Source organism: Balaenoptera musculus, chromosome 4 (assembly GCF_009873245.2).
Source record: "Balaenoptera musculus isolate JJ_BM4_2016_0621 chromosome 4, mBalMus1.pri.v3, whole genome shotgun sequence".
Lineage (NCBI taxonomy): Eukaryota > Metazoa > Chordata > Mammalia > Artiodactyla > Balaenopteridae > Balaenoptera > Balaenoptera musculus.
In genome coordinates, this window is record NC_045788.1 from 89,799,039 (window position 1) to 89,825,214 (window position 26,176).

The following is a 26,176-nucleotide window of genomic DNA, read 5'->3' on the forward strand; positions in this document are numbered from 1 at the left end:
TGCACATCTCCCTTTACTCTTTTTAACTGCTACCAGCTGACTCACACTCCGACAACTTGGGTTGTTGGCAACCAACAGCCCAAGCCCCCTAAAGCCTGCTAACGACCACCAACAGAGCACAGCGGAAACGCCCGCGGACCCTCCTCTGTGTTTAAATTGCAGCGGGAGGAGGCGTGGCCTAACGTGAGTGGGAGAAAGCCACGCCCCCACGGGCGGGGCTGTCTCCCAGCCACCACCTCCCTAGAGGCGGGGAAGGGGCGGGGGGCACGCTTGACGTCATCCAGGGAGCCCGCCCTGGTTGGAGGGAATTTAGAAGAGACTAGGCGGGAAGGAGGCGGAGTCTAGTTTCCCTGGTGATGGGTTGCCCGGCGGTCGCCTGGTAACCGGCCGCGGAGGTCCTGGCTGCGCCAGCGCAGGCCGCGGAGGTCTGTGGGCCGGAGCTGACGCTGGGCTCTTTCTGTCTGTTCCGCGATGGCAGCGGCAGTGGTCATGCCGTCGGGTTTGGAGGATGGGGTGTCTCGGTCCCGCGGCGAAGGGGCAGGGGAGGCGGTCGTGGAGCGGGGCCCCGGCGCGGCCTACCACATGTTCGTGGTGATGGAGGACCTGGTGGAGAAGCTGAAGTTGCTCCGCTATGAGGAGGATCTCCTCCGGAAAAACAACCTGAAGCCCCCGTCCAGGTGGGTGCCCTCGTCCCCCGAGCGCCTGGATACCGGCTGGGCTCTGGGGAGATGCCTTCCTCCGGCCTTCGGGGGAACGCCAAGCGCGAGTTAGCGAGCACTTGCCTCCGTCTTCCTACGCAGGAAAGGGCACTTCACCCCAAACTTGGCGACGGAGGGCCGGACTACTCACGGAGCTTAGACTTCGTATTTTTGTAGGGAGAGTAAAGTTTTGGAACTACAGATAGGATTGGAAGACAGCTTGCCTAGAGCACACACGCAGCTCCATAAAACACAATTTTTTTTTCTGATTATAAACGTAATAAAACAACCTCATAGAAAACTCAGAAAACACAAGGAAATGTGTAAAAATAGTACTGCAATCACTCATAATCTCATCCCGAAAGATGAATGCCATTATCAGTTTAGATCTATCTCTAGTTTTTGTTTTCCTCTTTGAGAGCCTGTCCCTACAACTTGTAACTGTGGGTACCTAGACCTTGCTGAGCACTTTATATGCAGTTAGTAAACTTGTTCACTAATTGCTGTGGTTTAAAAGACTTCTGCCTTTGCAGTAACAGTATTCTCGGAAACTGAGAAGTGAAAAAGGCAAATGAAATGACGATTATTGGAATTGTCTCTCTCTCATAGAACGCAAAGGCCTGCCCTGTTCTGGCGGGGAATAAGTCCATCATATCCTGAAGCCACTGGCATTAGTTACTGAGGATAGTGGACAGCTAGAACTTTCTCTTCCAGTCAGTGTAGCTTAGTGATAGCCTCATAAATAAGTTTTGTAGCTTTCCTGCACATTAGTACTTACTTAATTTTTTGTGTTTATTTTAGATCAAGACTTTGTAGTACTTTCTCTTAAAGGCTACAGCTAGTCTCAAATAATTTCCCTTGACAGTTTGGATCTCATTTCTTGCTCTCTTCCAATAACTCACATTAGAAAATATGTAGGCTTCATGTAAACTGCCCATATTGCTAAGCCAGTCCATAATAGGAGAAAAGTTAGAGGAAGAATCATCGTTGCTTGATTCATGATAGAAATTGTAGGATTGGAAGTTATTACTTAAATGAATAGGATAATATAAACAACCAACAACTTCTATGTTAATAAAAATGTGTTTTTTTTCTCCAAGTATATTTTTCAAACTAAAAGAAAGGCCTTAAGGTTCTATTGATATAATCTCTATACTATTTTCTCAGGAGTTCAGCAGGGTACTTTGAGTCATGGATTTGCATGGAAATATCCTAGTTTAATGGTTCTCAAAGTGCAGTCAACAGACCAGCAGAATCAGTATCACCTGGGAACTTATTAGAAGTGCAGGCCCTTTCCCTGGTCTAGTGTATCAGAAATCCTAGGAGTGGGGCCCAGAAGTCTGTGTTTTAACAAGGCTTCCAGGTGATTCTGATGCCTGCTAAAGTTTGAGAACCACTGTCCTAGGTCTACAGTATTTATCAGTATCCATTCGTCTGTCTTGGAGTTGTTATCAGCTGATACGGAAAAGATGAGTCGTTAGTAGTGTGTGAACATATATTGATACCTACCTGGAAGGACTTCATGGCCTTTTTTTCTTCCCAGCTTTCTGTTATCTTTCAGAACATTTACACTTACCCTGCAGGAAAAAGTTTTGGAAACAGGAAGGAGTAGACTGCTGATTCTTATGAAAAATAGTTATAATATCTATAAATCCAAATGTAAACACAATAGTGATAGCTACACATAAAAGCAAAATAAGATCTTTGATCAAACTGACAAATGCTGTTGCTAGCAGGTTTTATTCCTGATATGTTTAGGCACGAATCATGTTGACCCTCATAGGGCTATTTTTAGTAGGCTAGGGGATTTGACCTAAAGCCAACGAATGTTTGTTAGACTGGGGATGTGATACAAACGCAGTGGTTCTTACTCCTGGCTGCACCTTAGAACCACCTAGGAAACTTTTGAAACATGCGCATACTGGGGCTTCACTCCCAGAAGTTCTGATTTAATCTGAGAGGGAAGAAGCAATGTGTAGTAAGGTAGCAATAGTTTGACAAGCTCCTCAAGTGACTCAATATGCAGCCAAGATGAGAACAACTGTTTAACCTAGAGGATAGGTTAGAAACAGTAAGCAAAGATAACAGTGACATTGTAAAAAATGTAAAAGTGCATAGTGAATAATCATTAAGGTCTTTTTTTAAACTCTGAGCATCTCTTAATTCCAAATGACCATTTTCTGGAAGTACTCTCTTATTAATTATTCCTGACACATAAATGATTTTGGCCGAAGTTCTACATGCTCGGTTTTTTAACATGACCTGCACTTTCTGGATGTAAAGTCTTTGATCTAATATTTTGTGTCCAGTAGTAATTGCCCTTATCCTGTTGATTAAAAACTTTAATGTGAGTGTTGTAGATTACTAGAAACTTCAAAGAGTGAATTATCAATGTGTTTTGTTGTTAAAGCCATTTGGAAAAAAAATCCTTTGGCAATTTTGGATTTAGCTCCTTTAGCTACTATGGACTTGTTTGAAATATTTCATATTCTACCCTCCCCCCTTCTTTTGAAACAGACACTATTTTGCACTGCCTACCAATCCTGGGGAACAGTTCTACATGTTTTGCACTCTTGCTGCTTGGTTGATTAATAAAGCAGGACGCCCCTTTGAGCAACCTCAAGAATATGATGACCCTAATGCAACAATCTCTAACATATTATCTGAACTTCGATCATTCGTAAGTGTAAACAACTCTCTTCTTTCTGCATTTTCTCAAGTTAGGACATTTTTAATATTGATAATACAGCCACGTAAATGCTAGCCTTTTAGAAGAATTCTCTTTGAATAACTATATATACACACATGCATATATATGTGTATATATGTATATATATAATTATATCTAGATTTATTTTTCAAGTAAAATCGTCTCAGAATGGTTGATATTATAACATTAATGCCACTTCTAAACATGTTTAGTGTACACACATTATAGCCCAAAGTAATAATATTTTTCTTAATCTTGATATGTCTCTGAGATAAATTTATGGATACTTAGTTCTCCTTCTAAAAAGTGACTAAAAACTAGGAAGCTGAAACACTGTATTTTGAAAGGGAACTTTGATTTAATAGACCATGATAGCAGTTGTACTTTTCTGACTTTTCCTGGGGACAAGCAGTAAGAATTTTTGGCACACATGTTATTGATTTTTGACAAGTGAATCACTTCATCCTTTGCATGGTTGTTTAATGATATGATACCAACCTAGTGGTTATACTGAATTTTCACCCTAACAAGATCAATGATTTGTTCTGCTGTCATGAGGTTATTGCCTTTTAATTTGATACTTTTGACAGTAAAACATCTTCATTTTTCCTTTAGTATTTCTGTACCAATGGATTAAAAAAAAAGACTAAAGAGATGGATTTCTAAGAAGCAATGTAATTAGTTATTTTAAATCATATTTGAAGAATAGAGAAGTGATACATTTATTCAGCAGTACTTTGCTTAAAATATTTTGACATTTGCAATATAAATAACAAGTTATACCCAGTTTATCTTTTGTATTTCAGGGGAGAACTGCAGATTTTCCTCCTTCAAAATTAAAATCGGGTTATGGAGCGCATGTATGCTATGTTCTTGACTGTTTAGCCGAAGAAGCATTAAAATATATTGGTTTCACTTGGAAAAGGTAAAAATTACCCAACCTGGCAACAGTAATTTTATGTGCGTAGCTTTTTCTTCTAAGGGTTCAGAGCTATTTAATTGAACTGATAGGAAGTATTTCTTCTTGACTGTTCTAAACTGAAAATGCCACACTTAATTAGAAAAGTTAGTATAGACAAAATTGGAATATCTGGTATCTTCAAAACCAGTTCTGATATTGTGCCCCTTCCCAGTTCAGATACATAATTATTAAAGATTTAACTGTAACTGTATATCCTGGTCAATTTAGGAAATTTTTTAAAAGTTTCTTTGCATATATTTATTTATACAACCAAAGATAGTATATACTTGGGGGTAAATGATAGCTACAGATTTAAGGAAAAAAATGGAAATTAATATAGTATTTTAAGTGGGATTTTCTCCTTTGTTTATAGTGACTGGGCAAGAATAATACTGAAGAAGCCACCTGACACTCTGTTAGGCATTGTTCATTGCTTCTTTCTCTGACCTGTGATTTGTTTATATTTCTATTGTTGTATCTATACCATGGTATTAAAGTCATTTGTTTACAGGTCTGACTTTCTTGCTAGAAATTATGAAATCTTTGTATGTACTCTATGTCAGTTAACATAGCATTTGATGTATCATAGATACTCAATAAATGTTGACCACATGGATAAGGGAATAAAATATTAAGAAACTGTCAATTTGTATAGGTTATAATTAGAAAATATATAAATTTGGTCCTTTGGAGATTGGGATTATTGATAGGTTAGAGACTGTGGAAGGCATTATTCAGGTAAAAACATGAGCAAGCAGTGATTTTGGATTAGAACTAACTTCTTGGAAAGGTGTATATATTGTTTGTATATTTTAATGTATATTCAGTTACATTCTCTCAGGAAAGTTATCTACTCTCTATTAATGAATACTTTTAAAAACTTACTTGACTTAGGTTATCATCAGGTTGAATCATATGAAATTACCGATATTCATCTATTTTTGAACTAAAAAAAGTGGTAATTTCATACGCTCCAACCCAAACAGTACTACTTAGTGCAGTGTGAAGAATGAGTACATAATCTACATTACTTCTTTATTAGATTCCATGAAAAGTTATGAGATATCCTGCATTTGGCATTTTTTAAAAATTATTAAATCTATTGCCTAATTAATTCTAAATTCACCAGAAATTATTGGTATCTTAACCACTATTTAATTTGGTACTTCCTTTGTTTCTTAGCATATCTTATTCTTGGCCACGCATTTGTGATTTGGATAATTTATAGGGACCGTATATACATAGGGGGAAAGCAGGGGGAAACATTGAAAATAGGGATTAGAGAATATATCAACTATGTGATATGTAAGTGACGTAGAAGTTACGTGTTTATAGATGCTTATTTTATATATCTAAATATGCTAAAACAAACCCTAGAAAACGTAGAAATCCTAGGAAAACATTGCCTTTAAGATATTTTCTAGTTCTAATTAGTTAAAAAAAAAAAAAAGGAAATTATTCTTTAAGAAGATTGATTTGGTTTGTAGTACTTTACTTCCTTAGTATTAAATGTCGATTTTTGTATTTTGTTAACCTATCTGAGGTATGGATTTTTAAAATAACTTTCCAGGATTAAATGCAAATACTTTTTCTGTAAAGATTTATTTATTTTTTTAATTTTATTTATTTTTGCTTCATTGGGTCTTAGTTGCGGCACACGGGATCTTCATTGAGGCATGCAGGATCTTTCTTTGTGGCATGCGGGCTTCTCTCTAGTTGTGGTGTGCGGGTTTTTTCTCTTCACTAGTTGTGGCACACAGGTTCCAGGGTGCATGGGCTCTGTAGTTGTGGCACACAGGGTCCAGAGCGCGTGAGCTCTGTAGTTTGCGGCCCACGGGCTCTAGTTGAGGCACGCGAGCTCAGCAGTTGTGGCACGCGGGCTTAGTTGCCCCGCGGCATTTGGGATCTTAGTTCCCTGACCAGAGATCGAACCCTCATCGCCTGCATTGGAAGGCGGATTCTTTACCACTGGACCACCAGGGAAGTCCCCAAATACTTTTGAGTATTTTCAGTATGGGAAATGTGTGTCATTAATCTTGATGGAGAAATGAGTGTTCAATACTTAGTGTTAGGACCACTGATTAGATTTTGGAAATAAGAACAAAGCTGAAGTCCTTCTTATTACTTCTATCAAAATAAATTTCAGGACTTCCCTGGTGGCGCAGTGGTTAAGAATCTGCCTGCCAGTGCAGGGGACACAGGTTTGAGCCCTGGTCTGGGAAGATCCCACATGCCATGGAACAACTAAGCCCATGCACCACAACTACTGAGCCTGTGCTCTGCAGCCCGCAAGCCACAACTACTGAAGCCCACACGCCTAGAGCCTATGCTCTGAAACAAGAGAAGCCACTGCAATGAGAAGTCTGCGCACTGCAACAAAGAGTAGCCCCCGCTCACCACAACTAGAGAAAGCCCGCACGCAACAATGAAGACCCAATGCAGCCAAAAATAAATAAATAAATACATTTAAAAAATTTAAAAAATAAATTTCAGATTGATCAAAAATGTAAATGTGAAAAATGAAACTATAGGAGTGCTGAAAGACCAAAGGGGTGTGGGATGTGTCATGTGATGCAAAAGCCTTATGTATATGATGTTAAAGCTAGGACCCATGCAAGAAAATGTTGCTAAGTCTATGCAATAAGAACTGTAACAGTCCTGAATAGCTAAAACTATAAGAAATAAATAGGAAAAATATTCTTAACACAGTTAGGCAAAGCATTAATTTTCTTAATATACATACACAAGGACAGAGGGCATAAATATGCATTTCACTGAAAAACACACATAACCAATTGAAACATGAAGAGGTATTCAACCGCTCTCATGTGAAAGAAATGCAGTTAAAACAAGAGTGAGGTTTTTTCACTTAGATGATTGGCAAAGATTAAAGTTTGTATACCATATTGGCAGATGTTTACCATATTGGCAAATGTATGGAAACAGAGTCCCTGTTGTTGGGAGTGTAAATTAGGGTAACGTTTTGGAAGCTGGTTTTAGCAATATCGAGCAAAACAATAAAATGTACAAAGTTGTCGACCCAGCCCTTATACTTGTACAAATTTATTTTAAATGATATACATAAACGATAAATGTATAAGGATGATCTTTTCAGTACTGTCTAGTAAAGAAACTAGAAACAACGTCAATTTTCAGCCAGAGATTGCTAGTCATATGACTTATGGTTCAGTGGAATACAGTGCAGGTGTGTTGGGGGCAGCGGGGGGAAGTTGTACACTTGACCTTTGAACGATGCAGAGCTTAAGGCTGTGGAAAATCCGTGTATAACTCGTAGTAGGCCTTCCTTATAAGCCGTCGCTCCAAATCCACAGTTCCGTATCTGCAGATTCAATCTACCAGAAAACGTGTAGCAGTGTAGTATTTACTATTGAAAAAAATCTCTGTGTAAATAGACCCACACAATTCAAACCCATGTTGTTCAAGAGTCAACTGTGTATGTACTTAAGTGTGGTATATTAGTAAGTAAAGAAAGTAGGTTGGCTAACAGTATGCGTGGTATCATCCCATTTATGTACTTGATTCTTCAAATTTGGAGGTAAACATTTTTGCTTCTTTACGTAGAAGGTTTCAGGAAGGGTACGTGAAACATTTAACAGTGATTCTGGAAAAGGGGGCAAGTGAAAAAGGACCAGAACTTGTGTAGCGGGGGGATCCTTAATATTCACATTATACCTTTTTGCTCTGCTGAAATGTTTTGTTTTTTACTCTTATCTCATGTTAAGCTTTATTATTTTAGACCAACATACCCAGTGGAAGAATTAGAAGAAGAAACTGTTGCAGAAGATGATGCAGAATTAACATTAAATAAAGTGGATGAAGAATTTGTGGTATGTGTGTTGCTGAACTTTTTGTTCATTTTCACCGTTGGATTCATTTCCCTTAATTCTCCTAGACTTCCATTTTCTGGAATATATTTTATTTCATTGTTTCTAGAGAAGAAAAGCTTTTGAATAGAGTGCCAAGTATCAGTTGTTTAGACCTTTAGTTAAGTTAATGCTCATGTTCTGTAATGATTGAGGTCTGAATTTTAGCAGAGGTTCTTCAAATGTAGACAGGAAGTTGTAGACCACTAGTTATATGGGTTAACATTTTATTAACAACCATTCATGATCTTAAATAGGCCATAAATAATAAAGAATTTAGAAGAGAACAATAGAATTTAGGATTAATACATTCTGCTTCATAAGAACACCATTCATTTCTCAGGAACTCCTTTATGCTTCTAAAATTAGGATGATTACCACCCTGCAGGAACTTAAAAAATACTTATACGTACCGACATTATTTAAATTGTTTGGCAGCCTCTGGGCCTATCCGCATTCTTAACATTCTATCCATAGTGTGAAATTATATGTTCACATCTCTACAACAGACTAGACTAGGAAAATGGTGGAGAAAAAGAGCTTTTCCTCAGAACCAGATATGGATTGACCCTGGTGTTTTAGGAAGTGTACATATGATTTGAAATTAAAATGGAAGGGAAAAAAACTTTGTAGTGTATTTTACGGTCATAAACCAATTAAATTTTTCAGGTGATTTTTTGAATCCACGGAAAGTATATTCTGTATTTCAGCTTAAAGTAATTTACTAAGGTACTATATGCTGCAAAGATATTAATCACTGCATTATTTTATAGTGAATGATGAAAATAACCATTAAATAAATTAGACTGTATCAGATAGTAGAATATCATATAGCCATTAAAAACTGTTTACAAAGAAATGTTAGTAACGTGAGGATGACAGCTTATACTATATGCATAAACTCAACTATATAAAATATGCAGAAAAAGAAAAATAATATTAATATATTAACATTAGTTATATATGGGTAGAGGGATTATGGATGATTATTTTCTCTTCTATGCATCTTTATATCTTCAAAGTTTTTAACATGTATTTTATTAGCAGTAGAAATATTTTAAACCATATGTATTAGAAAGATGACTGCTATTTATAGAAGGAAAAAGACCACTATAAAACTAATCAGTTTAAAAGATATCTTCCTTAATGTGATAAATTTTTAAAGTTAAGGTAAAAATGTAGTCATTCATGTGTTTATTGAGCATCTGTTATGAAGCAGGCACTGGGCAAGAACCTGGTGGTGCTGGATGTACAGAAACTCTGAGGCAGGAAGGAGCTTAGCATGACCAAGGAACTGAGAGAAAACCATAGTGGCCGGATCTTGTAAGTGAGGGGGAGGGTGGCTTAAGATTAACTGGGGAGATAGACCAGGTCCAGATCATTTTGGGCGTTTTAAGTTTAGACTTTATACTTTGTGTAATAGATCTTTCCATTCAGGCTCAGAAAATTCTAAGTCCTCACATAGTCCCAGTTGTTCGTCTCACTTATTTTACTCGGGTATCTTCCTCATCTTGTCTTCTTAGTTACTGTTTATTAGTTATTAGTTAATAGCTTATCTACAGATACCTGGTCCTAGTGCATCAATATTTAGCTTCAAAGACCTATAACTCAAAACTGCTAGTCAGGGGGAAAAAAGGAAGAAAACCTACTAATCAGAAGGAAAACTCTATGAGGGCAGAAACCAATTTTGCACATTTTTTGTATCTCCAGTTTATTATGCAGCGCCTGGTGCATAGTAGGTGTTCATTAAATATTTGACCAAAAATCACCTGTCAGCATATTGCTTGTAACTTTTAGAAATTATAGCTTTTTTTTTTTCTGAGAATGATTTAAAGTTCAAAGCAGCATTATTGTTTGTGTAAATTAGAGAAACAAACTAGAAAGCAGCCTCTTCACACATTTCTTGCGAACTGTGAAGTAGAGACCTTCTACTGTCATAAGATCAAGCTGAAGGCCTTCCTCAGAGGGTTGCCTCTGAGGCTGTCGTGTCTCTTGAATTTTTTTCTTTCCTTTCTTCCTTATTGTCATTGTATTATCCTAAGGAACCCTCTCTTACCTCTCCCATTCCTCTTGCTAAGGAGAGCTGGATCAGTGCCAAAAAGCCTTTGGCTGGTGGGATAGTTCTTCATTTTGTTGCCAGTTTGTGGGGTAGCTCAAGGATGGTAAAGATCATTTCTGACAGAGTAAAGTTAGTCTATAATCAACAAGAAACTCGAAACCTTCAGTTTTAGACTGGCCAAATAAAGATAGGACACATTGGAAAGAAAGAGAGAGAGAGAGGGAAGGAGGGAGAGAGAGAGGCAGAGAGGAACGGAGGGAGGATGGGGATCACGACCCAGAATATTTTCAAAGAATATTCTCACAGAATGTTCTCACGGTATATAATCATATCCTTAGTAATTGGCAATAAAAGAATTAAGAGGATACATATTAGGCAAAGAAATGACAGGAAATTGTTGAGTGCCTTCTAAATTACTGAGATTAAAATCCTCTTAATTTATTTTAAAACTATTTTTGAGTCTGTTTATATTCAAATTCCTTTCGAATGCTTTCTTAATAATATTTAGTAACTTAAATCCTTTTTCTGGTACCTACTGTTAAAGCTTTTTGCCTATGAGTGTTCAAGCCACCACAATTCAACAAGTATTTATTGATCACCTGTGTAAATAGTACCGATTAGGTTATTATAAAAACATTATAAACTTATCTCTTCTCCCATGGGCACTGAGTCACTGGCATTTCAATCATTTGCTCTGGTTAAGTAGACCATCATTAGTGCAAACACAGGATAGACTGAGCTGTTTCTCAAAGGTGTGCCTCTGCATGTATGCTTAAGATTTAACATGTAAACAGATCAGTTTTGTCTACACCTCTATGCCCCACTGCCCCCATCCCCAAAAATACGAACGTTAGTTGAGTGTATGGAATCTGCATTTATATTGTTTCATGTTTTACTAAAATCTTTCCAGTTCCCCAAAGATTAGCAGAGTTCTCCTATCTTGTTTTAGTGGCCCTACTCACAGAGTTTCTACTTTCTGAGTAGCTCTGGGATGGAGCCTTACATTTTCACAGGCTCCCAGGTGATGCTGATGCTGATGTTGCCTGTCTCAGAACCACATTTTGAGAACCACTGTCTTACATACTTCTTTTAATTTCTTTTATTAATTTTTACTGGCGTATAGTTGCTTTACAATGTTGTGTTAGTTTCTTGCTGTACAGCAAAGTGAATCAGTCATACATATACATATATCCACTCTTCTTTAGATTTCCTTCCCATTTAGGTCACCACAGAGCACTGAATAGAGTTCCCTGTGCTATACAGTAGGTTCTCCTTAGTTATCCATTGTATACATAGCAGTGTATATATGTCAGTCCCAATCTCCCAATTCATCCCATTCCTCCTGACCCCCTTGGTAACCATATGTTTGTTCTCTACGTCTGTGACTCTATTTCTGCTTTGCAAATAAGTTCATCTCTACCATTTTTCTAGATTCCACATATAAGCGATATTATACAATATTTGTTTTTCTCTTTCTGACTCACTTCACTCTGTCTGACACTCTCTAGGTCCATCCATGCCTCTACAAATGACCCAATTTCATTCCTTTTTATGGCCGAGTAATGTTCCATTGTATATATGTACCACATCTTCTTTATCCATTCCTCTGATGACTGATATTTAGGTTGCTTCCATGTCTTGGCTATTGTAAATAATGCTGCAATGAACACTGGGGTGTGTGCACCCTTCCGAATTAAGGTTTTCTCCAGATATATGCCTAGGAGTGGGATTGCTGGGTCCTATGGAAGCTCTAGTTTTAGCTTTTTAAGGAACCACCATACTGTTCTCCATAGTGGCTGTACCAATTTACATTCCAACCAACAGTGTAGGAGGGTCCCCTTCTCTCCACACTCTCTCCAGCATTTATTGTTTGTAGATTTTTTGATGATGTCCATTCTGACCGGTGTGAGGCGATACCTCACTGTAGTTTTGATTTTCACTTCTCTAATAATTAGTGATGTTGAGCAGCTTTTCATGTGTTTGTTGACCATCTGTATGTCTTCTTTGGAGAAACGTCTATTTAGGTCTTCTGCCCATTTTTTGATTGGGTTGTTTGTTTTTTAGATATTGAGCTGCATGAGCTGTTTGTATGTTTTGGAGATTAATCCCTTGTCAGTTGCTTCATTTGCAAATATTTTCTCCTATTCTGATGGTTGTCTTTTCGTTTTGTTTATGGTTTCCTTTGCTGTGCAAAAGCTTGTAAGTTGCATTAGGTCCCATTTGTTTATTTTTTATTTTATTTTCTTACTCTAGGAGGTAGGTCAAAAAAGATCTGGCTGTGATTTATGTCAAAGAGTGTTCTGCCTATATTTTCCTCTAAGAGTTTTACAGTATCCAGCCTTACATTTAGGTCTCTAATCTATTTTGAGTTTATTTTTGTGTATGGTGTTAAGGAGTGTTCTAATTTCATTCCTTTACATGTAGCTGTCCAGTTTTCCCAGCACCATTTATTGAAGAGACTGTCTTTTCTCCATTGTATATTCTTGCCTCCTTTGTCGTAGATTAGGTGGCCATAGGTGTGTGGGTTTATCTCTAGACTTTCTATCCTGTTCCATTGATCTATATTCCTGTTTTTTGTGCCAGTAGCATACTGTCTTGATTACTGTAGCTTTGTAGTATTGTCTGAAGTCAGGGAGCCTGATTCCTCCAGCTCTGTTTTTCTTTCTAAGATTGCTTTTTTTCTTCGTGGTATTTTGTGTTTCCATACAAAGTGTAAAATTTTTTTGTTCTAGTTCTGTGAAAAATGCCCTTGATAATTTGAAAGGGATTGCGTTGAATCTGTAGATTGCTTTGGGTAGTATAGTCATCTTCACAATACTGATTCTTCCAATCCAAGAACATGGTATATCTCTCCATCTGTTTGTAACATCTTTGATTTCTTTCATCGGTGTTTTATAGTTTTCTGAGTACAGGTCTTTTGCCTTCTTAGGTAGGTTTATTCCTAGGTATTTTATTCTTTTTGATGCAGTGGTAAATGGGCTTGTTTCCTTAATCTCTCTTTCTGATCTTTTGTCGTTAGTGTATAGGAATGCAAGAGATTCCTGTGTATTAATTTTGTATTCTGCAGCTTTACCCAATTCATTGATGAGCTCTAGTAGTTTTCTGGTAGCATCTTTAGGATTTTCTATGTATAGTATCATGTCATCTGCAAACAGTGACAGTTTTACTTCTTTTCCAATTTGGATCTCTTTTATTTCTTTTATTTCTTTTGCCAAATTTTTCCAATTTGGATTTCTTTTATTTCTCTGATTGCCGTGGCTAGGACTTCCAAAACTATGTTGAATAATAGTGGCAAGAGTGGACATCCTAGTCTTGTTCCTGATCTTAGAGGAAATGCTTTCTGCTCTTCACCATTGAGTATGATGTTCGCTGTGGGTTTGTTGTATATGGCTTTTATTATGTTGAGGTAGGTTCCCTTTAAGCCCACTTTGTGGAGAGTTTTTATCATAAATGTGATTGAACTTTGTCAAAAGCTTTTTCTGCATCTATTGAGATGATCATATGGTTTTTATTCTTCAATTTCTTAAAGCGATGTATCAAATTGATTGATTTGCATATGTTGAAGAATCCTTGCATCCCTGGGATAAATCCCACTTGATCAGGGTGTATGATCCTTTTAATGTGTTATTGGATTTGGTTTGCTAGTGTTTTGTTGGGGATTTTTGTGTCTATGTTCATCAGTGATATTGGCCTGTAGTTTTCTGTTTTTGTGGTATCTTTGTCTGGTTTTGGTATTAGGGTGATGGTGGCCTTGTCAAATGAGCTTGGGAGTGTTCTTCCCTCTGTAATTTTTTGGAAGAGTTTCAGAAAGGTAGGTGTTAACTCTTCCCTAAATGTTTGATAGAATTCGCCTGTGAAGCCATCTGGTTCTGGACTTCTGTTTGTTGGAAGATTTTTAATCACAGTTTCAATTTCAGTACTTGTGATTGGTCTGTTCATATTTTTTCCTGGTTCAGTCTTGGAAGGTTGTAGCTTTCTAAGAATTTGTCTGTTTCTTCTGGGTTGTCCATTTTATTGGCATATAGTTGCTTGTAGTAGTCGCTTATGATCCTTTGTATTTCTGTTGTTACTTCTCCTTTTTCATTTCTGATTTTGTTGATTTGAATCTTCTCCCTCTTTTTCTTGATGAGTGTGGCTAAAGGTTTATCAATTTTGTTTATCTTCTCAAAGAACCAGCTTTTAGTTTCATTGATCTTTGCTATTGTTTTGTTGTATATGCTTAGAGAACCTGCTCAGACTCTGTATTTACTGAATACTGGAGAGGGGATTGATTCTCAAAGGGTCACTTCTGACCCCATTCCCCATATCAGTTGGGCTAGGAATCAGGACCAGCTTGGAATCTACCTGAACTTTTCTTTTAGATAGTTAATATCTAAGATACAAGGTTAGTGTCTTACATGTGTATATTTTACATCCTTATATAGATTTAATATTTAATATCTTTAAACTTGAGCATATAAAAGATGAGATGTCAAAAATATACATTAATGTGATTGGTCCCTGGAGTAGGTGAGAGTATTCTATATCTGTCAGCCTCTTATTTTTGTCCATTTTAGTCATGTTACTCAAAATTTCCATTAACTCCTTCCAGTGTCTCTTTATTTCAGATATGCCACTTGGGACTGTTTCTTGTTATGTTTTTATGTTTATTTATCCCCAGTTTCACAGCAGTGGCATCGTTCTCTATTTTTTTCTTTTCTTCAGTGAATCTAAAAGAGGTCCTATTTTTAAATGGCATCATCAAAACCTCAAAAAACCGATAACATTATGCCCTACTTTATGCACACTACTAGGCTTTTAAATACCCTTTCCTGCATTAGTCTTTCTATAGAGCTTAGCATATTAAGTATGTGAAATCTGAAAATACCTTTTTTAATTACAACTTTTATAATTATTAACTTTTAAACTCTTCTATTTTTCTAAGGAAGAGGAGACAGACAATGAAGAAAACTTTATTGATCTCAGTGTTTTGAAGGCCCAGACCTATCGCTTGGTAAGTTACATGGGATACACACAGGACCAACCAGCAGTCAGTACACATATTCTGCTGGAAATTGGAACAAGTAGAAATCATTCTTGGCCATTGCTTTGTGTGTCATTTGAAAAGTAGCTCTCGAACTGTTTTTCTATATATACAATATTATAATTATAGCAAATATGAAAATCAGAGGGGCAAGTGGGAAAGCCTTCCGTCCATACCATGGAATATCAACTCAGTGCTTCTCATGTAAACTGGAAATAATTGATTTGCCTTTTGTTTTTTTTTTATTATGGAAAAACATATATAATTCAAGTTATTTTCCATTATAATGGGCAGTATTGAATGGTCTTGATTATAGGAAATACTCAAATGGTAATTCTTTGAAATAAAATGGTTTATATTAAGACTGGTATATGGATAGGTAGTCAGATGTTGCTTCAAGTCAGTTTTTGCTCTGTTTTAATTAGGAAATAAACCCAGTCTATAAAAGAGAACCCCCTCAATGAGATATTTCAAAAGTACGTTTGGGATTTTTCTATTTTCCTATATGTATGTAATATTTCAATAAAGTGATACCTATTGCATGCTCAAAAATGTATGTATGAAACACAATCTTATTTGTTCTTTATTTAATTATTCTTATCTCAATTCTACCAACAAGTTTGGATCTAGGGTTCATGTCATGAAGACTTCCTTGGCCACCTCACCCCACACTGATCTCTTCACTTATTATTCACTGCCTTAGTATTGTTAGTCAGCATTAGTAACTATTATTAATGATATGTGTGCATTTTCTGCCCAACTTGAGCTGTAATATAACATAACATTGTGGCTAACTTGACTGAGTATGTGAGTTGACTTTGAGACTTTCAGTACTTAACTAGCTGTCTGACCTTTGGCAGGTTTCCAACCTTCTTGTGCCTTATCTTCCTCATCTGTAAAATGAGGATAAAAATATTACCTTTTATGTAGAGTTTTTAAAGATTAAAAGAGTTACTACGTCTAAAGCATTTATAACGATGTCTGGCACATAGAAAGTACTTAAAAGGTGTTGGCAAAAACCAAAACCACACCTTCCCCCCACATTCCTTCTCTCAAATCTGACTTGTACAAGCTCCTTGCTAACAGGGATAACTATCATTTTTTATATTCTCCATAGTATAACACAGAAGATTCTGAATAAATGCTTCTTAAATGAAAGTATGTATTTTTTTGTTGCTCAATTGAAAATTATTTCAGAATAATGTGTTAACATTTAAATCCAAACAGATAAACTCCAGTTGTAACAATCCATTTGCACATCACTTTGTAGTTTTCAAAGTACTTTAAAACACGTTTTTTAGTGACCTTGTAAGGCATTTGAGAAGATGTTATCTCCATTTTACAGCTACAAAAACTGAAATTTATTACCTTGGGACAGTTTGATCTTTTAAAAAGCTAATAAATTATAGTGGCTTAATTTGAACTCAGTTTCTCCAAACTCCCAATTCTATTGCTTTTTCTCCTTTACCTTATAACAAGAGTTCAACGGGGTAGATTCCTATCTTAAGCAAGGACACTGTGGTGCTTGGTGTTCCTGTATGTGTTGAAGATGTGATGACAGAGTTCTAAAGTATGAAGAAAAAAACAAAAGTAGAGATGCATACACACTTATTCTTAGAAAGAAGCTGATATTTGTACTCTTCATTCTTATATTGATGGTATAAATAGAGGCCGGTAAAGGCCACTTGTGATTCCCTCTGGACTAAGTAGTTTGAGTATTGGGAAGGAGCAAAGTGATTTAACTTGCCTTTACCACTACTCTAAGTCCCTATTGGTTCTGATTTCAATTTTTCACTTCAATTAAGCTGTGTAAGGTTGGGTTTTCCCTCTACCTGTGACTTTATAATTATCTAGGTATTAGATCCTTTGGACAATGATTATATAACATATACCTTTTTGAACTAAGACTATGTGTGGTTGCATTTTCACAAGAGGAAGAAGTCTGAACACCAGGTGTTTGTGGATGGTCAGCCATGAAGTACTAATGAGGCAGAAAACCCTTTCATATTTTAAAAAATCTGGCAAGTTTATGATGTTGCCCACTAAAGCCATCTGCCTGAGACAGCTGTATCTGACTATAGCTTGCGATGGCTCAGGCTGCTCTTTCCCCAAGACAGAATTGCGCTATAGGTTAGTAACACAGATTTAAGATTTTGTGTTTCATGCAGCATGTGGGCTCCCAATGCAGAAGAAATATTATTTTACTAAAGTTGATGTGATGAATTCTTCACTAGAGCAAGAATGATGGATACTATCTAGGAAATTGATGTACTAAATGTATACGTGACTGCCAGCCGAGCAACGTGCGGATTACAACAGTCCCCCTCTACCTGTGGTTTTGAAACAATAGATGCTTCTCCAGTCATTCTCTAATCCTCCCCCTGCTTTATTGTTCTTCACAGACTTCGGCATTGTATTCATCTGATTTGTTTATTGTCTATCTCAACCAGTAGGATGCAAACTCATCTAGAGCAGAAGCTTTTTTAACTGCTTTTGCACCTGTGCCTGGTGTGTAGAAAGTGCTCAATACTGAATAATGTTGAATGAATACACACGTGAATGAATGCTATTTTATATTTATAGTTTTATGAGAAAGTATAGTTTAATCTTCATAGAGAAAAGAACTTCTCAGCAATAATTGGGTCCTCTTCTATGTACCGTGTAGGATAATGCAGGGAGAAATCTACTTATATTCCTTTCTTTCATTAAATAAAGCAAAGTCTAGGCCCTGAAAAGTGTGCCCTTAAGTATCATGGTGACTCAAGAAGCTGGGTGTACACGAACATTTTCCTGAGATTTGTGGTAAATGGAGCACGAGAAAAGGTAAATGAAAGAGACATAAGTTGCAGATTGTGTTCTCTGGAAGTGGACACTGAGACAGAGTTTGGGATGCAAGATGTTCATGGTGAAAGGCCGGGTTAAGAAGTGTTGCCTGCTGGGCCGGTCGCTGGAGGCGGTCTGCCCTGGGGAGGACGCGGCCCCAGGTAAGGTGGCTCTGCAGGTGGGACAGAGCCCGAGGGAGCTGACAGCCGGAAGCCGGCTGAGGGCCACCTTGCCCGCAACCGTGCGCCAGGTCCTTCCTTGAAGGGAGACCCTAGAGGTCTAGCTTCCTGACTCCCACTGCATAATTGAAGCCTGTAACCGCTAGTTTGAAGAATTTGTAAAGAGATTCTGTGTGCCCATTGACTAAACTTTAAGATGTCTGCCTAATCAGACCATAACGCAGCAGCAGTATTTCATGAGCACTGAAACCTTTGTTCTAAGAAAATGGTGCTTCCTGTCAATCACGAACGCTTATAGTGATGGCACTGGTTTGTTTGGAAGCAGGTGTTTTTCAGAATAGTTGTTTACTTTGAGGTTTAAAAAATGTATTTTAAAGCCATTTTTACTGTGATTTCTTCCTCCAATTCTGTTACCCCATTGTGGTTTTACCAATAATACAGGCATACCTCATCTTGTGGAGCTTCACTTTATTGCACTTTGCAGATACTGCATTTTTTACAAATTGAAGGTTTGTGGCAACCCTGCATCAAGCAAGTCTACTGGTGCCATTTTTCCAACAGTATTTGCTCACTGTGTCTCTGTGTCACATTTTGATAATTCTTGAAATGTTTCAAATTGTTTTCAAATGTTTCAAAATGTTTCAAAATGTTTTTCATTATCGTTATATTTGTTACAGCAATTTGTGATCAGTGATCTTTAATGTTACTACTACAGCTTGCTAAGGGCTCAGATGATGGTTAGCATTTTTAGTGATAAAATACTTTTAATTAAAGCACATACATTATGTTTTTAGATATAATGCTATTGCACACTTAATAGACTACAGTGTATTGTAAATATATCTTTTATATGCACTGGGAAACCAAAAAATTTGCATGACTTGCTTCTTTATTGTGGTATTTACTTTATTGAGGTGGTCTGGAACCAAACCTGCAATATCTCTGAGGTATGCCTGTACTTTGCAAGATAATAACTCCTGCAATTAGTGAGGGATTGCTTTATTTTTCCAGAGTTTGATTTGCAGGTTAGTTATTTAAATTTTGAATTTTTTCTTAGAAAGAAAAAAGTATGGATGGATATTAGTTTTTAAGGCTAGCCCACAAAGTTCTACACTCTCTCTGTCCCTCTGATTTCTGAATGTTCTTGAAATCTGAAATTGAGCGAAAGCGTCCCTGAGAGTGGCCATGGTGGGAGGGACACTGGTGTGGAATTAAAGCCCTGACAGCTGGGCAGAGCCTGTGAGGTTAGGGGTGCGGTATAATGTTCAGAGGTGTGAGGGGTGGGAGCAGGGAAGGAAGGCTCTGGTGACAAGGTGTTTGGCAGGTGTTCTGGGTCATTCCTGTTTCAAACTTGAGTATGCTGATTGGAAAGTGCCTTATGTTCATGGTAACTATGCTGTAATTATGAGTGGTCTTTGTAGCTCCCCTCCATTCTGAAGCTCAATAGAATCACAGCAGTAGTGTTCTGGCAGCATGATGCAGATGTGTCATTCTTCTCCCCCAGTGAAAAAAAAAGGATGGGAGGGAAGCTGTGTGCTCTCTGAATTCTATTTTTAAATGCCCATCACTTCATTTCAAAACATTTTTTTCAAACATGCCATAGACACCATTCTTCCTTGAGATGCTAAATTTGAGGTTTTAGAAACCAAATCCTGAGTTATACAGCATAAAACCAACTATCTCAAAAGGTTTAAACACAATTGGTTTCTAATTACTTAGCAAAAAATTCATTGTACCAAGAATGAGAGAATTTTTAGCTTAAAAAGCAAAAGCTGTAAGGAAGTAAAAATCTGGGCTTAGAATAAAAATCATCATTTCAGTTTTAGTTTAGGATGTCATTGTGGTAAGGCTGCAATATTGTGATCAAAAGGGGGAGAAGATGGATCTACTTCGATTAATATCTTAAATACTTTACATTTTCCTCATTTTTCATATGATTTACACTTTACTCTTCAACAAAATGTCCTTTCTTAATACAGGGAAAAAATACCATTCTACAACATAATGTGCCCCATAGGATGCCCCTGGTTCTGATTCCTGCTCGAGGAAAATGTTTTTTCTTCTCTTTTCCTGAAACATTTGGGTGTGAGTTCTCCTGTCTGGGCTCTGACTGTGGGAAGTCTATCGTTGGTGTTCCACAGAAGAAACAATTAAAACGCCACATGTTCGAGTGTGATGGAACACATTGCTGAGTAAATGCTTTTATTTCTCTGGTAGCTAGGCCGTACCACCCCATCAGTTTTACATCTGGAGGTGAATAGGAAATGTAGGTTAGAGAAGAAAGCTGTACTCCTCTCTGCTCAGAGGAGGCTCAAACAGCAGTTCTTGCTGAGTGTAAAAGAGAGTTTTACTTGATCTTTAGTGTAGCTTTTGAACGCACACTTGAAATAGGAAAGATCCTTATTTCCATTCGTGGTTTTATTGTGAGCCTAGAAAGAAGTAGGAAGCAAGGCCTTTTCAAGGTCCCTTCTAGCTCAGTCCATACCTTCAAGGTCAATGCTACAGTGGAAAAGCAGCCTTAGATAAAATACTGACCACACGTCACTAGCCATGTGGCCATACCGATTTATCCTCTCTGTAACTCAGCTTTCTTATCTGTAAGATGGGGACACAATTCAACCAAGGGTTATTTTAAGGTTAATAGAACTTGGGCACCACACCTAGCATGGTGCTGGCCTAGAGTATACATTTGATGCATTTCTTATTTTGTATAATTTTTTACCTCTCCTAGAGACTGGAATTAGTTACAAACATTCTTAGGTGCTGTAGGAGAATAGAAGAAGCCCCAGTCTCTCAATACAAATAAATTTCTAGATCACCATGAGTATTTTTGAATAAGAAGCTTACATAGCATATAAGTTATCAAGAAGGTTGCATTTTGATGTAAATTAGGAAGCTCTGGTGATAGCATGGCTTTATTTTCATAATCTGTCACATGAAGTATTATTGAAGGCCCATTGGACTCAATCTGCTGTCACGTAGGGTCTCCCCTACAGCAATGACTAAGGGGAATTAAATGAAAAGTAATACAATGATTTTTTTTCCAGGAATCATTTGAAAGCCGTCCTTTTATAAACGGGTAGGATGTATTTCCTAAATCAACACTAACAGCCTATATTTATTATGTAATTCAGTATATTAGATGCATACCCAGAATGTGTGCTTTTTTTCAGTCCTCCTCTGCAAACGTACAATCTTTAAATACACCCACCCCCACCCATCCCCCCCTAACAGTGTTAGTGCTTTGAATATCTGACTAATGATTCACTTTCATCCAGGACATCTAGTTAGTTACTAAGACCTGTGGATGCGGCCTTTGAAATCTCTCTCATGTTCATCTCCCCACCTCCCTTTTCCAAAACATTTTTCATCTTGCTCCTCAATCTTACTTACCAAAACATGACTTGAGTCAGATCATTCTGAATTCAGTAACTTTTGATGGCTTTTCGTTGTCTTCAGGTCAGTTTATACAGATTATAAAGCAATACATTTCTGGTCTGGCTTTCAAAACCCTTAGCGATTTGACAGCTGTCCACATAGCCAACTTTATTTTCTTTCACTGGAATAACTTTTCCAGGTAAGTTAAAGAGGACCTCTCATAGGTTTTGAAACACCTCAGGAGTATATCTGTTCTCTCATCCTATCCTCTTTTCCTTTGTCTCTTACCCCAAATGCCTTCCATCATCTCCCTACCTGACTCTTCAATGTTCAAGGTTCAGCTCAAATTCTGCCTTCTTAGTGATACCTTCCCTTCTCACCCAGCCCCATTTAATCCTATGATCCACAAATCTACAACCCATAAATCTTCATAAAACACAACTAGCATGTTCTTTTATGAGGATTTTTTATCATTTTATTCACTGTCCCTGGAGTAGCACAGTACCTGGTATATAGTAGGTACTAAATAAAGTTTGGTGGGCTAAGTTATTTTACATTGTCTGTAACTTTACTTTGCCTCCCCTCTGGCTTAAAGGACAAAATTCACATTCCTCAGCCTGTCCTCTAAGGTCTTTCACAATATATTCAATTTTTTTTGCTCCCCAGGATTCACCTTTTTAAGCCCCTCGTCTCTCTTCTCGTATGATCTTCACAAGCCATGTTCATTCAGTATTTCATATTTTGGCTTATGATGCTTTCCTGCCTATATAAACACTTGGCTTGCCTTTTCTGCCTGTTTACATTCCAAACTTCCTTGTAAAGTTAAACTTAAATCTCACCATCGCCATTAAAATGCACTTCTCTCTCTTATTCAAACTCCTAAAGCATTTACCACCTGTACCAGCTAGTTTTTGGAAGTTAATCAAACTTATATTTTTACTTGTTTTTATTGAAAAAACTTTATTGTTTTTAAAAGGGAAGTATATTCCTTGGTTTGTTTTTTTTTTAAATGAAAGCGCAAAAGAGTACAAAGAAAAAATTAAAAATTTCTTCAAATCTCAGCACCCAGGTATAAACATTATATCCCTTTACGCATAATTGCCCTGAGGTCATGTAAGATGCTAACATTTAATGAATCTGGATGAAGGGTATATGGGAATTCTTTGAGCTACTTGTGTAATTTTTTGTAAGTCTGAAAAAAATTATACTGACACAAAAATAGATTAATGAAGTAGTGCAGAGTTCATAAAATAATCCACGTATACAGTTATATTAGTATATGAAGCAATGCAAATCAATCAGGAAAACTAACTATTCAATTAAATGGTGATGGGATAACAGGCTACCCATTTGGGGAAAAAAGATGGACTCCTCCTTCATATCTTACACCCAAATAAACCTCACATGGATCAACAAATTAAAAAATGATGAGGCACAAGAATATGAGTGGCAAGTGTAATATTCATGGGTTGAAATAGGCATAATAAAGCATGGCAAGAAAACTAAAAACCATAAAGGAAAAATACTAATAAATCTGAATGCATAAAAATTAAAACCTTATATATGGAGGGGTGGGGAACACCATAAAGTTAAAAAACAAGTAATAAACTGGGCGGATATAGTTGTAACCTATATGACAAAGGATTGATAGGCATACAGTAAGGTGTTTCGGAGCTTGTGCTCTAGGGTAACATTGCCTGGGCCCTGCCACTTACTAATGATGTGACATGGGGAAAATTACCTAACTGCTCTCTACCTCATTTTTCTCATTCGAAAAAAATAGGAATAAGGCTCCTTTGATTCATGGTGTTATTACTGGGCACTTAACCCATATGTAAAAGCATCTAGTACCAAGCTTGGCATATAATAATGATAATTATAGCTGCTAACATATATTGAGGGCTTACTATGTACCAGGTATTGTGAAAGCCTTTCAAATACATCATTTAATTTAATCCCCATATCAACCCTTCCAATGAGGAGAGGGTACTATTATTATTCCCATTTTACAGATGGGAACCCTGAGGTTTAATGACAGCTACTAAGTGATGAAGGGGGGATTTGACCGGAGACGGCATTCCTGACTTGTCCACTTAACATTTACATCATGCTGTGGTGATTCTCAAGACAACTTAGTTCCCTTTTCCCTGAGTCCTGGGAATATTTACTCTTGACAGTTAATTGGACTTTCATGTTCCTCTCAGTAGGTATATGAATCGAGTTCTTCAAATGTATTTGAGCACTGGTATATCCATGTGGTTACAATCTCAAAAGAAACCTTATAGAAATTCGTTCCATTAAAAAGTTAGACTTATTTTGCACACTCTACAACAGCAGTCCCCAGCCTTTTTGGCACCAGGGACCGGTTTCATGGAAGACAATTTTTCCACGGACCGGGGGCGGGGGTGGGATGGTTTCGGGATGATTCAAGTGCGTTACATTTATCGTGCACTTTATCTCTATTATTATCACATTGTAATATGTAATGGAATAATTATACAACTCACCATAATGCAGAATCAGGGGGAGCCCTGAGCTTGTTTTCCTGCAACTGGATGGTCCCATCTGGGGGTGATGGGAGACAGTGATACCCGAAGTGCGTTGCTCATGGCCATTTTACTCCGTGATCCCGTTTTGGGTGCTGTCACTGCAGAAAACCCTGCTTCACAAAGATAGGATGTTGGAAACGGAAGCAGGCTTTTCAGTGCTTTTGTGGCAATCTCAGGATACTCTGCCTTGACTTTAATCTAGAACATATGGAGATTTGAAGTTGTCTTAAACATACTTTTAAGGCCACCATCATTTGCGATCTCAAGCAGTTGATCCTCTTCTAGCACGGACAAAGTCAGTTGCCACTCACTGATAGGGTTTTTTTTTTTTTTTTTTTTTTTTTTTTATAAATTTATTTATTTATTTATATTTATTTTTTGGCTGTGTTGGGTCTTCGTTTCTGTGAGAGGGCTTTCCCCAGTTGCGGCAAGCGGGGGCCACCCTTCATCGCGGTGCGCGGGCCTCTCACCGTCACGGCCTCTCTTGTTGCGGAGCACAGGCTCCAGACGCGCAGGCTGAGCGGCTGTGGCTCACGGGCCTAGTCGCTCCGCGGCATGTGGGATCCTCCCAGACCAGGGCTCGAACCCGTGTCCCCTGCACTGGCAGGCAGACTCTCAACCACTGCGCCACCAGGGAAGCCCACTGATAGGGTTTTGATATGAGTCTGCAAGCAATTGATTTATTAGGGTCTGTGCAGTCAAACCTCTCTGCTAATGATAATCTGTATTTGCAGCCGCTCCCCAGCGCTAGCATCACTGCCTCAGCTCCACCTCAGATCATCAGCCCTTAGATTCTCATAAGGAGCACGCAACCTATATCCCTCACATGCGCAGTTCACACAGTAGGGTTCACGCTCCTATGAGAATCTAATGCTGCCGCTGATCTGACAGGAGGCAGAGCTCAGGTGGTAATGCGAGCAATGGGGAGTGGCTGTAAATACAGATGACGCTTCACTCACTCACCGGCCACTCACCTCCTGCTGTGCTGCCTGGTTCCTAACAGGCCACAAATACAGGTGTGCGGCCCGGGGGTTGGGGACCCCTTCTCCTGGTATTGACCAAGTATAGTATTTGAGCACTGGTATATCTATGTGGTTGCCATCTCAAAGGAAAGAAGCCTTTTAGAAATTCATGCCATAAAAAGTTAGACTTATTTTGCATACCCTGCAACACCAAGTATAATGTCTACATTAGTTCCTTCAGACGTACTTCCAGGGGTGCTTTCTTTTGGTTTTATTTTGAGAAAATAAAAAGTCAGAGATGGTTTTATTGTAGCACTTAGTGTACCAATGTAGCTAAGTAGTTAAAGTAGTAGCAAAGGTAGTTTGATGTATTAAATAGAAATAATATTGGAGGTTAAATTCTCATTCAAAAATAATTTCGTATTTCTTATTGGAAAATTAAATTTATTTTGTGTTAATTTGGGGAGCTTTCTTTTTACCTTTTTTGATTTGTTGGAGCATAATTTATTCAAATCTTGGTTCACATTATAACTTAGAATAAAATTTCTTTTGATAGTCTTAAAATTGAACTTAAGAAAACCTTTTATGAACTTCATATATTTAAAGACAGAGGCTACCATCTATCTATTTCTTTTGATAGATTAGCCGGGGTTTAATTTGGTTATTCAGAACAAATCTGAAGATACTTTTTTTTATGGTATTAAACATTTTCTTCTTCATAGTAATATAGTGTTAAATTATGTAAAACCTAATTTGGAAAGAAAATAATGAATCAAAAATCACAATTTGTGCTTCTTTAATCATGAAGAAGAATTGGCTTGTAGGGACATGAAAGGTTTTAACTCTGCCTTCAGTATAATTTGTTAAAATTATTGGATTTTGATGGAACACTCTTCATTGAAATAACTTATCCCTCTATCTAGCTTTATTGATAGATTGTAAGGAAACAG

At 37.5% G+C, this 26,176-nt stretch overlaps 1 protein-coding gene across 2 annotated transcripts in view; it reads left to right on the forward strand.

Moving 5' to 3' along the window:
* The first annotated feature begins 346 nt into the window (after positions 1-346).
* Positions 347-26,176, forward strand: part of IFT57 (intraflagellar transport 57) — a 66,492-nt gene continuing 40,662 nt past the window's right edge. The window contains exons 1-5 of one of the 2 annotated variants that reach the window (XM_036851062.1): positions 347-677; positions 3,216-3,378; positions 4,215-4,333; positions 8,127-8,217; positions 15,237-15,305. In XM_036851062.1, the coding sequence (XP_036706957.1) occupies positions 472-677; positions 3,216-3,378; positions 4,215-4,333; positions 8,127-8,217; positions 15,237-15,305 (648 nt within the window). In that variant the 5' untranslated portion in view covers positions 347-471. The remainder of the gene's footprint in view (positions 678-3,215; positions 3,379-4,214; positions 4,334-8,126; positions 8,218-15,236; positions 15,306-26,176) is intronic. The other variant, XM_036851060.1, reaches the window with a different exon arrangement.